The sequence below is a fragment of the Trichomycterus rosablanca genome, chromosome 12 (assembly GCF_030014385.1).
Source record: "Trichomycterus rosablanca isolate fTriRos1 chromosome 12, fTriRos1.hap1, whole genome shotgun sequence".
In the NCBI taxonomy this organism is placed as follows: domain Eukaryota; kingdom Metazoa; phylum Chordata; class Actinopteri; order Siluriformes; family Trichomycteridae; genus Trichomycterus; species Trichomycterus rosablanca.
This window is the reverse complement of record NC_085999.1, coordinates 30116701-30128757: the sequence shown is the minus strand read 5'-3', so window position 1 is coordinate 30128757 and position 12057 is coordinate 30116701. Positions and strand designations below refer to the sequence as shown.

The 12057-nt window shown below is 37.5% G+C and overlaps 1 protein-coding gene and 1 non-coding gene across 2 annotated transcripts; one reads left to right on the top strand and one right to left on the bottom strand.

The window, feature by feature from the left end:
* Nucleotides 1-639: 639 nt before the first annotated feature.
* trnal-caa (transfer RNA leucine (anticodon CAA)) lies at nt 640-751 on the top strand. Its single transcript has 2 exons — nt 640-677; nt 706-751. It is a non-coding gene; the product is annotated as a tRNA-Leu (tRNA).
* A 1304-nt stretch (nt 752-2055) lies between these two features.
* Nucleotides 2056-10769, bottom strand: rubcnl (rubicon like autophagy enhancer). The gene is made up of 11 exons (XM_063005679.1): nt 10689-10769; nt 9662-9758; nt 9466-9520; nt 9297-9378; nt 7891-8033; nt 6966-7030; nt 5789-6027; nt 3761-3822; nt 3337-3490; nt 3000-3090; nt 2056-2327 (listed from the first exon to the last, which is right to left on the bottom strand). Exons 1-11 carry the CDS (start codon nt 10767-10769, stop codon nt 2233-2235), a joined length of 1164 nt encoding a protein of 387 aa, XP_062861749.1. The 3' UTR covers nt 2056-2232.
* Between the last annotated feature and the right edge of the window lie 1288 nt (nt 10770-12057).

Genomic DNA, 12057 nt, shown 5'->3' with positions numbered 1-12057 from the left:
ACACACACAAAAAAAACAAGCACAACTTAAACACAAATAACAACAAATGGAACTAATAGAATCCGAGTTCATTGAGACTTCGGAGTTGTGATTCCTGATTCAGTAAGAATATTCGAATCATTAACCCGGGTGATTCAGGAACCAACCAGCTCTACAAACCATAGATCACCGTAAACACAATAATCTGTGTTTGTGTGCACACACGTTATATAGTACAGTATATGTATGTACGAGATATGGCAATACTAACTACTGACTCTTGACTCAGTGAATCAAATTTACAGATTTAGCTAAATAGTAGGAGTCGACTCTTTCGGCTTCCAATACGGTTCCTGTTTTATTAGCTTCGTCATAGGGCTTGTTGTTACTGTTTGTAATAATTTTACTTTAGATCATAGTCAAATTACATTGTGCATTCTGTCTGTAACGGAGTAATACCATTTTAAAAACCAAATAAAACTAAGCTGTTCGCTACGCTAAACAAAGCTACAGAGTCAGATATTTAATAATAAAAGGTTTTGTACATCTATTGTGTTGAAGCTTTACTTAAATTCCAAGAATAATCGAACTATATAAAATGTTTTATTACTGACTCACAGCGAAGGAATGAGTCTCACATATTAGACTGGGTACGACAGTGTCAGGATGGCCGAGCGGTCTAAGGCGCCAGACTCAAGGTTAATAACCTTCCAGTGTAATGGAGGATTCTGGTCTCCGAATGGAGGCGTGGGTTCGAATCCCACTTCTGACATACATTTTTTAATTTAACTATTACTTGACTTATTAAGCTCACTTTCAAACTAGGGTGCAATTAAATAAACATAATAAAGCTCCATGTTTATAAAAAACTTTATTTTTCTTTACATTTTTTAAATATTTCAGCCTGCGTAGATCTTCACAATCCAGTAGGTGGCATCAAAACCTCAGAGACGCACTATTAGAGCTGCTGGATTAGAAAAATGACAGCTGGTTTCTATATATGACCCTTAATAGGGAATTATTTACATAACTTATTACAAATACTAAGTCATAAAACCTAATAGAGATGTATCTTGCATACTTGACATTTCCTTCATAATTTGATCTGTACCCTTATTCTTGTTTATCACCGGCATGACCCTGTAGGGATCTGGGTTAGAATAGGTTCCCAGCACCCCCTTGCTAATCATAAAAGGCGACAAAGCAGGCTCCTCGTTTGCCGTGTGGTGCGGCCTGCGTCTGTAGAGGAAGAAATCCTGTACTTTTAGTACTTTACAGAGACAGGGGATTGGAGTGGCTCGCTCCAATCAAGCGGCAGGTCAAGATGTGCGCTGGGGTTTGGCTCACTCAAAACCTTACTAAATTAAGCCCCCTAGCTTTTTGCAAATATGAGAAGAGAAATAAGTTAACTGTTACCCTGACCTTCTAGGTCGGAACATATTTCCTGCCATGAAAAGGTTACAGACATGTAAGACTTTGCAACTCTGGTCAATATTTAGTGAAATACATTTCAACAGACCCGCCATGCCTGAATAGATTCATCATTGTTCCAGGTTTCCTTAATTTGGAGATAATGTCTCTAACTGGGGTTTAGTGCAGTCCTGGAGCCTTAGACATTCCTTTGTAACAAAATGTAACATATATTTTTAACTGTTTTCCCATCCTTCTATAATGTCCTACAATTAAAGTATCATGAATGTGGCAGGTATTCTATTAAATTTAGGAATGTGGTTGATTTGTTGACCAATGTTGAGTAATAACCTATTTCACAAGAATGACATGGGTGCTGGTTCTTACAGTTATTTTATGTACAAAATTCCTAATAATAAAAAAAACTAGTGCAAAATAGGCTAAATAAATCATCACCATTCAGAAATGACATTTTTCTATTACAAATTTTTAATTAAAAAAGACAATGAGATGAGACATATCTTTAGATTGTCATGTTTAAATGCATGGCATTTTATTTAGAATACCTTGTATTCAGTCATGTGTGGGTAAAAAAATAGGACATTATTTTTGTTTTACAAAAACATGTATACAACTTTCAGTAACAGTAATATCTTACAAAATTATTAACAGCTTCATGGAAATTCAAGACAGTATTAAGTAATAAAATACTAGGGATAGCACTGGTAAACACTGGAAAAATATTATAATACAAAATCTGACATGGTATCTAATGTAAAAGAAAAAAAAGCAGCACTATTATTATTATTATTATTATTAATATTATTATACATTGTAAAATAATTATGTCTCTTTGAGGATCTTTCTGGATTGAACTCTGACACATTTGGGACAGAGCTCATTTCGAAAACAAGAAGTGTGAAAACAGCTTCTACAGTCTGAAATAGAAACAATTAAAAAAGATAAATTCTCTGTTTATCTGCTGTGTATTTTATTACAGGAGATATTTATTCATTAATTTACAATCCCACTTTAAATTGCTTGTCGGTGTAAGTAGCCCATGACAACTAATTTAGCCAAACGACCAATTCCAGGAAGGTTTATGATTGTGTCAAGCTTATTCAATTTTAAAATTATTGAAGCCACTGTGGTCCTGGGGACTTTCAAAGCCTTAGATACTTGTTTATTTCTTTGTTCTGATCTTTACCATGCCACGGTAATCACAGAGATCCACAAACAGTTCCTTTGTCTTTATTACTTGTTTTTTGTCCTGACAATGCAGTGTAAATTATGGATCCAACACAATAAAAAAAAACGTTAAGAGGTTTGAATATTTTCTGTATTTTCTGAGTTATAACCTAAACCCCAATCAACACCTGGACTGAAACTTTCATTGGCAGACTTTCTCATTCAACATCATGACGTGACCTTGCAGATGCTTTTTTAAAAGCTTTTCCCAAAATAGTGAGAGTTACAAGGGGGAAATGAAGGTTTTTGAATGGGATGTCCATAAAGCTTAAGGGTTCAAATACTTCAATCACTTAGTGTAATTACACTAAAAATTATATAATTTGTTTATGCTAGGTCGGGTGATGTCAGTGTGAGGTTACCTTGACAGCGTGAACAGACATCTGTCTGGAAGGGAAATATGACATCTGGTCCATGACAGAACTCACAGATGAATCCTTTCGCCTGGCATAACTTAAAAGAGAAAAAGGCTAGTATTTCATAGCTTTGTATAAGCAACATTAAAAGCAACAAAACACCAACTTAAACCAAATTAAACACCAAGTAAACCCACAGGCCAAAGAGTGCTCACAAAAATCACTGCTGGTGTGAACATAGGTTGCGTCAATGTTCAAGTAAAAAAAAAAAAAACAGCAGATTCAAAATAAATCACCTCAGTCCAACTCATTTGAATCCAGTTTCATCCAGGTAGACTCTTACCTCACATGTATCCACATGGGCTGTTGCAGATTTCATCACCACCTTTGCTGTTGCTAGATACTGACCCCTTTTGATCTTAATAAGATCGTCCATTGAGAAAAGATGGAGCTCTTGGCTCAAATGGAATGAAAGCTGCTGAAACTCAGCCAGGACCCTAAATGTAAAAAATACATTAGGTACATATCATACTATGATTGTAGGACGAGTCAGACTGCATATCAGATGTAAATCTGCAATTTTCAAACTGACAGGGCCAAGATTTGGTGACTGTTAAATATACGCCTAATTAACCATCTTCCCTACAGTATACATTATCTTTCTATATTATAAAAGAAGATCTTGCATTAAGACACATTTAGTAAAACACACTTTCTTTAATTACTGGGGTAGTTACATATTTAGCACTGTATATATTTGACCTTACCCATCAGACAGTCTACATGCTTTTAAAAGCTTCTTAATAAAAATAAGCTGCTCCTGGATCTCCTGCAAAAGAACAACACAAACATTAAATACAGTGGGGCCAAAAAGTATTTAGTCAGCCACTGATTGTGCAAGTTCTCCTACTTAGAAAGATGAGAGAGGTCTGTAATTTTCATCATAGGTACACTTCAACTATGAGAGACAAAATGAGAAAAAAAATCCAGGAAATCACATTGTAGGATTTTTAAAGAATTTATTTGTAAATTATGGTGGAAAATAAGTATTTGGTCACCCAGATTTCTGGCTCTCACAGACCTGTAACTTCTTCTTTAAGAAGTCCTCCACTCGTTACCTGTATTAATGGCACCTGTTTGACCTCGTTATCTGTATAAAAGACACCTGTCCACAGCCTCAAACAGTCAGACTCCAAACTCAACCATGGCCAAGACCAAAGAGCTGTCGAAGGACACCAGGAAGAAAATTGTAGACCTGCACCAGGCTGGGAAGAGTGAATCTACAATAGGCAAGCAGGTTGGTGTGAATAAATCAACTGTGGGAGCAATTGTAAGAAAATGGAAGACATACAAGACCATTGATAATCTCCCTCGATCTGGGGCCCACGCAAGATCTCATCCCGTGGGGTCAAAATGATCATGAGAACGGTGAGCAAAAATCCCAGAACTACACGGAGGGACCTGATGAATGACCTGCAGAGAGCTGGGACCAAAGTAACAAAGGCTACCATCAGTAACACACTACGCCGAGAGGGACTCAAATCCTGCAGTGCCAGGCGTGTCCCCCTGCTTAAGCCAGTACATGTCCAGGCCCGTCTGAAGTTTGCCAGAGAGCATATGGATGATCCAGAAAAGGATTGGGAGAATATCATGTGGTCAGATGAAACCAAAATGGAACTTTTTGGTAAAAACTCAACTCATCGTGTTTGGAGGAAGAAGAATGCTGAGTTGCACACCATACCTACTGTGAAGCATGGGGGTGGAAACATCATGCTTTGGGGCTGTTTTTCTGCAAAGGGGACAGGACGACTGATCCGTGTTAAGGGAAGAATGAACGGGGCCATGTATCGTGAGATTTTAAGGCAAAACCTCCTTCCATCAGTGAGAGCATTGAAGATGGAACGTGGCTGGGTCTTCCAGCATGACAATGATCCCAAACACACCGCTCGGGCAACGAAGGAGTGTCTCCGTAAAAAGCATTTCAAGGTCCTGGAGTGGCCTAGCCAGTCTCCAGACCTCAACCCCATAGAAAATTTGTGGAGGGAGTTGAAAGTCCGTGTTGCCCAGCGACAGCCCCAAAACATCACTGCTCTAGAGGAGATCTGCATGGAGGAATGGGCCAAAATACCAGTTACAGTGTGTGCAAACCTGGTGAGGACTTACAGGAAACGTTTGACCTCTGTCATTGCCAACAAAGGTTATGTTACAAAGTATTGAGTTGAACTTTTGTTATTGACCAAATACTTATTTTCCACTATAATTTACAAATAAATTCTTTAAAAATCCTACAATGTGATTTCCTGGATTTTTTTTCTCATTTTGTCTCTCATAGATGAAGTGTACCTATGATGAAAATTACAGACCTCTCTCATCTTTCTAAGTAGGAGAACTTGCACAATCAGTGGCTGACTAAATACATTTTGGCCCCACTGTACATGTAGAATATTTTATTAATAGCTTTGCTATCATCATCCTCTAACATTGTTGTGGGCTTTTACAAAACAAGCTAGATATTAAGACTAAAGAACATTACAAAGTATGCTTTTGCTAAAGAATGTTGCAGCAGCAGAGCTGATTGCTAACTATTGCTGGCTAGACTGAACTATAGTACATGTAAGATGATGATGATTAAAAGCAACTTCTTTAGGTTCCATACATATTAGCATATGCCCTGCTGTCATGTCTAATATGCAGTCACTGAAGAAAAGTAGATGGTTATTGTTGCTGCAACTAATCGTGGCTGGTAGTCAGTTACCCAGTTTATCTCAAATAAATTCTACATTTATTGGTCATACCCTGAATTTCTGAAGCTCCTTGGCCTGGCAGTACAGGTTCTTGGCCACACTGGTGATCGTAAACAGTGGCTTTTCCCAAATGGAGACTAACAGCTGATGAGAAAACTGGCAGACTGAGTATCGTCCAAAGTCCCAGTTGTTCAAAACGCGAGCTGGGATTATGGATTCACTGCCAACATGGCAACAATCGCAGAAATACTTGCCAAGGTAGTTACAGTAACTTAGCCTCTTCATGTACCCTAGAGGAGAAATAGAAGCAACCAGAGTGGAATTAGATCACAAAAATACTAGCAGTTATAGTTAGTTCCAGATTTACACCTCAGCTAAAGATAAAATCATATGTGAGTAAAACTGTAAGTGTAGTCAATTAGCTCACACTGAAAATATGAGTGATCTAACAAATCATTTACTGTAAATAAGGGGATTAGGATGACTAGGATAACTTAATTACATGACCATCAAACAAAGACCCTTTAAAGAACAAATCAGCCCCAAAACATCACCAATACTCCACCATATTCAACAGAGGATTCTGTTTTTTTTTGTACATGCTTAGATGTGCAGATAGACAAATGAAAATACTTTCTTCTGGCACACCTTCATGTTAGTTTGTTGTCATGCAGGTAACATCTAGTTATAGAAACAAGAATTCAACTCCTTTTTTTCCTCTAGTATGTTTCCTGTGCAGATACCCACCTCTAATTTATAAACAAAATGTTTTTTTACTCTTTCCTTATAATCATGTCTGTAAATGTATTTATATTAATAGGTAAGAAGCTACACAAAACTGAGCCAGTAATTTGGCAGGAGAGAGTGCATAGGAGATAGCTGTGGTTTACAGTGTCAAGACCTACAAATAGTTCAAGGAGGATGGGGACTGATGGTGATTTAACTGCTCTGGCTGCTTCGCAGTAACAGTCACGTAGGCAGGTCCAAATAAAGTGAGTTGCTTTGAAGCAAAATTGGTTCCAAGTGTTCATTCTGGGTAAGAAAACAGTTTAATGGCCTACATGAAAATCTTGGATTTTTGTCATACCACACTGTATATAACAATGGCTCTACAACTACAAATTTAAGTTATTAATCTGTGCCATCTGAATCTTTTCCCCAAGGTGTATGTAACAATGACATTTTGTTTTATATTAACAATATTTAGTAAATGCAAGTGTTTACATACGTGGCTCGACTTCCGTCCCGCATCCGGCACAGAGGAAGTTCTGTGAAGCAAGGACTTCACTGCGTCTGTGTAAATGAAAAATAATATAATCAGACAAAGACGAACCAAAGACAACAAAGACAAATTATTTAATTCTTCAAATGTAGTACAAAATTTATGAGCATTTTACATCACAGATCATCCACTGCACTTAACAGTTCACATTTAGTTCTTTTCTTACAAACCTCCTATATTTTTTCATCCTTTCACCTTGTTTGAGTTTGTTTCTAAAAAGCTGATGTCCAATTTACTGTAGAACTTGGTTACTGTCACCAAAATCATTTATTTAATTTTGCATTTCCCCCTTTTTTCTATTCTGGTCATTTCCAATCCCCAAATGCAACTGTTCTGCTTTTTGCACTACCCTTGCCATGACCAAATAGAGCCGCAGACTATCATGTGCTCCCTTGCACACATGCAGTTACAGAGAGTCCACCATGGTGGACTAGTGCATTAGACCACTATGCTACCCAAGCTCTCTGTGACACCATAATTATGGTTTAAAACATTCCTCTGGTATAAACATACCTTTAAAATAATTTGTTGCTGTGGAAGAGGCATTAACGCTACAATCTTATTCAAATCTTCAACCATAATCACTGGAAAAGTTTTGCATTTTTAATCATCATCTATATTTAGTTTTTATAGCCATAGTCAGACGTATGACACACTTTTGTCTAATTAAAGAGGTGTTCACCATGGTGCGAAATGTGACTTCGGGGTCACCTCATATTTATATCCAAATGAAACATAAAGTCAAGGATTAGTACTAACTCAGGTGAAAATTAAATAGGCAACATAGAAATGGGAACATGCTTCAGCTTTTTGTATATAAAAATGTTTTCTTACTGTTTTTTGTATAAATACTTGTTGATTTTTAAATCACCTCTGTGTAGGATGTATACTGTATATTATCTGAAATTGGGGTGGAGTCCAAATAAACGCACCCCTCATTCGGCTTCTTTGAAGGATTTTATCCGTCAAGCTGGCTTCACAACCTGTCCACATGGAAATGGTAGCCAGGGGCAACTGTAAACAAAAAGTTAGTCATAGTTAGAGTTTGAATAATTCTATTCATCTGGTTTTGGAACATGATAAGATTAGATTTGCCCTGAGAAGTTAAATGGGTGACGTTGTTGTAGCCTGTAAAGAAAGACACTTTGTCCTTAGACTGTGCCGAAAAGGAAATCTGTCAATAGCCCTTGGTCAGATCCGGTGTTAAGCAAACAGCACCTAACCAATCCAGAAGTTGTCAATGCAAACATTGGATACAAAACAAACTTCAACATTAAACTGAGCTGGCAGACGTCCACGCAAAACTAAACTTCACCAAGACATTTTTGAAAAAGTACAACAGGGTTGTTTCAATCACTTTGCAATTGTTCTGTTATGAACCCCCCCCCCACCCATCTGTTATTTCTGCTGTTTGAGTTGGTCATCTTCTGAACCTTCATCAGTGGTCACAGGACGCTGCCCACAGGGCGCTGTTGGCTGGATATTTTTGGTTGGTGGACTATTCTCAGTCAAGCAGTGACAGTGGGGTGTTTAAAAACTCCAACAGTGCTGCTGTATACCCTTACACGTCCCTCTTACTATTTTCATATGCATAAAACAGCCCCTTAGATATACTAATGTTAAAATAATACATAAACATATTCCACTTGGGTGGCATGGTGGCTAAGTGGGTAGCACTATCACCTCACAGCAAGAAGGTCCTGGGTTCGATCCCCAGGTGGGGCGGTCCAGGTCCTTTCTGTGTGGAGTTTGCGTTTTCTCCCCGTGTCTGGGTGGGTTTACTCTGGGTGCTCTGGTTTCCTCCCACAGTCCAAAGATGTGCAGGTGAGGTGAATTGGGGATACAAAGTTGTCCATGACTGTGTTTGATAGAACCTTGTGAACTGATGAACCTTGTGTAAATAAGTAACTACTGTTCCTGTCATGAATGTAACCAAAAGTGTAAAACATGACATTAAAATCCTAATAAACAAACAAACAAAAATATTCCACTTAATAGCTTTGCGTAATGTTAGAATCAGTCATTGTTCCCATTAGTGGCTAATATGACAAGAATGTTTTAGAATGGCATGAACCCCAGAAGGTAGACACCCAAAAAAAAAAAACCCCAAAAAAACCATTCAATTCATGCCTACTGCCTTGCTTTAAAGGAAATCATAGTGGGATTAGATGTGCTAAGTGTCTGCATGCTGGATTCAGTACAACCCATTTTACTGCAATTATTTTTTCTAGTAGAGGTTGTATGTGTGTGTGTGTGTGTGTGTGTGTTTCGTCTTACTTCTTCAAGAAGCTCCTCTGTAGGAATAACCCACTTTCCAAGTTTCAGCATGAACTTCTGGGCAAGGACTTCAGCTGAACACCTGAAGACACACACACATGCCCACACACATTTAGCAAATTTTTATCCATCGTGTTTGTTCAAATGCTCAGGTGTGTATTTGACATACCTCTGGACAGAAGTATCGGAACTTGAGTTTAAACACAATTCCTGGTCACGATATTCTGGAAGATACATAACAGTATACAAATGTTTAGATTAAAGCTGGTGCTTACAGTTGCTGTGAGTTTAAAATACAGTTTACAGTACGATTTATAGTTACATTTTTACTGTAAATATGATTAAAATTTCACTGTATCACTTACTGACAGAGGAGTCATCTGTGTATTTTTGAGAAACATTCCACTTTGCCACCTCCAGAACCTCAAGCACCATATCCACGACCACAAAATGAGCATTCTCCTACATACACATCAAAAGATTCATGTTTTGTGTACGCCAATGAAAGTTCTACACTCCCAGTTCCAAAAAAGCTGGGACAGTAAAACAAGCCATCAATTATTTATGAATCATGTTGACCGTATTTGATATTTTGACTAAACAATATACTGTATATTCACTTATTCTTTATGTAATTGCTGCATTCCCAAAAAGTTTGGACAGGGGCATGTTTATTCCGGTGTGTTATTACCTTTCTTTTAACAACATTCTGTAATCATGGACACCAGTTGTTGTGTAAGTGGAGATGTTTTCCCCATTCTTGAATAATAGAACACTTAACACACTCTTATAAATCCACACTGTTGTAACACATGCTGCCATGCAAGCCACATTCTGCACCTTGCTTCAAAATGTGTGTGTTAACCTTAGTGTTAATAGTGGCATCAGTGACATACACATTATTCATGCCATGATGGTTCTTAATGCAGGTCTGCAGGGTCAAAATGTAGACATTTTATGTTGGTTTTTGGCTTTGCTCTTCTAAAATCTAAAATCTTTGTGGATTTTATGTAGTAAAATCCTTAAAGTGCTTGAAATTTTCTTAAAACTTGTCTTTATTGCAACGAATCTTACTTATATAATTATTCACAAAGTGGCAAACTTTGGCCCATCCATGCTCATAAACAACTCAGCCTTTCATTAATGCTCTGATTACAACCAATTATTGTTGCATGTACTATAGATCTTTTTAAATATTTAGTGTTCCTGGACTTTAATTTTTAATGATTACAAATAAGCATATTCATATTTAACAGTTTACAAATCATTACTTCCTGTGTTTTTTTTAAATACTTCTTTGTATTTTACCTACTGTCCCATATTTTTAGGACTTTATTTGTGAATACACATACAGACACATAAACGCACATACACTACGTCTGTGTTTATTACCTGATCAATATCCACACTATTTCTGTACAGCTCCTCTTTCATTTTCTCCTTCTCATTCTCAGGACCTTCAACATCAATCATACAGAATGTGTTAGGGATTTAAAGTGTAATTTAAGTGAAATGTACTGCAGCATTTTTTTAAAGGAAGCAGTATAATCCCATACTCAATTCTCTACCAAATTAAGACATTGTCAAGTCCTTTCCCTATCACCAGAGTTTAAGAGCTGACACATGCTTTCTTTAAAATACCATGTAACCACATTATTATAAGCTGTTAATCATACAGTTACACTAAGCAGATCAACAAGCATAGAGGATGACATGTTATGCCCTCTTCCAATCACATCTCTTGATGTTCCGCTAAACTAAAGCGCATGGTCAGTCTCAGGTCAATGCTTTTTCTGCTGCACCAATGTAAAAATCTAAAATAACAATTTTATTTAAAATAATATTTTAGAGATATTATAGGCAGCAATGCAGCATGTAAAAATGCATGATCGTTCATTTGTAATTTCTCAACATATACAGTGCCTTGCAAAAGTATTCAGCCCCCTTGAACTTTTCAACCTTTTGCCACATTTCAGGCTTCAAACATAACGATATGAAATTGTAATTTTTTGTGAAGAATCAACAACAAGTGGGACACAATCGTGAAGTAGAACGAAATGTATTGGATATTTTAAACTTTTTTTAGAAATAAAAAACTAAAAAGTGGGGCGTGCAATATTATTCAGCCCCTTTACTTTCAGTGCAGCAAACTCACTCCAGAAGTTCAGTGAGGATCTCTGAATGATCCAATGTTGACCTAAATGACTGATGGTGATAAATAGAATCCACCTGTGTGTAATCAAGTCTCCGTATAAATGCACCTGCTCTGTGATAGTCTCAGAGTTCTGTTTAAAGCGCAGAGAGCATCATGAAGACCAAGGAACACACCAGGCAGGTCCGAGATACTGTTGTGGAGAAGTTTAAAGCCGGATTTGGATACAAAAAGATTTCCCAAGCTTTAAACATCTCAAGGAGCACTGTGCAAGCGATCATATTGAAATGGAAGGAGTATCAGACCACTGCAAATCTACCAAGACCCGGCCGTCCCTCTAAACTTTCAGCTCAAACAAGGAGAAGACTGATCAGAGATGCAGCCAAGAGGCCCATGATCACTCTGAATGAACTGCAGAGATCTACAGCTGAGGTGGGAGACTCTGTCCATAGGACACAATCAGTCGTACACTGCACAAATCTGGCCTTTATGGAAGAGTGGCAAGAAGAAAGCCATTTCTCAAAGATATCTATAAAAAGTCACCTGGGAGACACACCAAACATGTGGAAGAAGGTGCTCTGGTCAGATGAAACCAAAATCTAACTTTTT

Excerpts from the sequence above, each read along its gene's own strand:
- rubcnl (XM_063005679.1), bottom strand. The coding sequence starts at position 10,769 with ATGATTGATGTTGAAGGTCCTGAGAATGAGAAGGAGAAAATGAAAGAG. Across the intron at positions 8,034-9,296 it reads CAGAGGAGCTTCTTGAAGAA|TTGCCCCTGGCTACCATTTC; the intron begins GTAAGACGAAAC and ends TTTTGTTTACAG. Across the intron at positions 3,491-3,760 it reads GCATGTAGACTGTCTGATGG|GGTCCTGGCTGAGTTTCAGC; the intron begins GTAAGGTCAAAT and ends TTTTACATTTAG.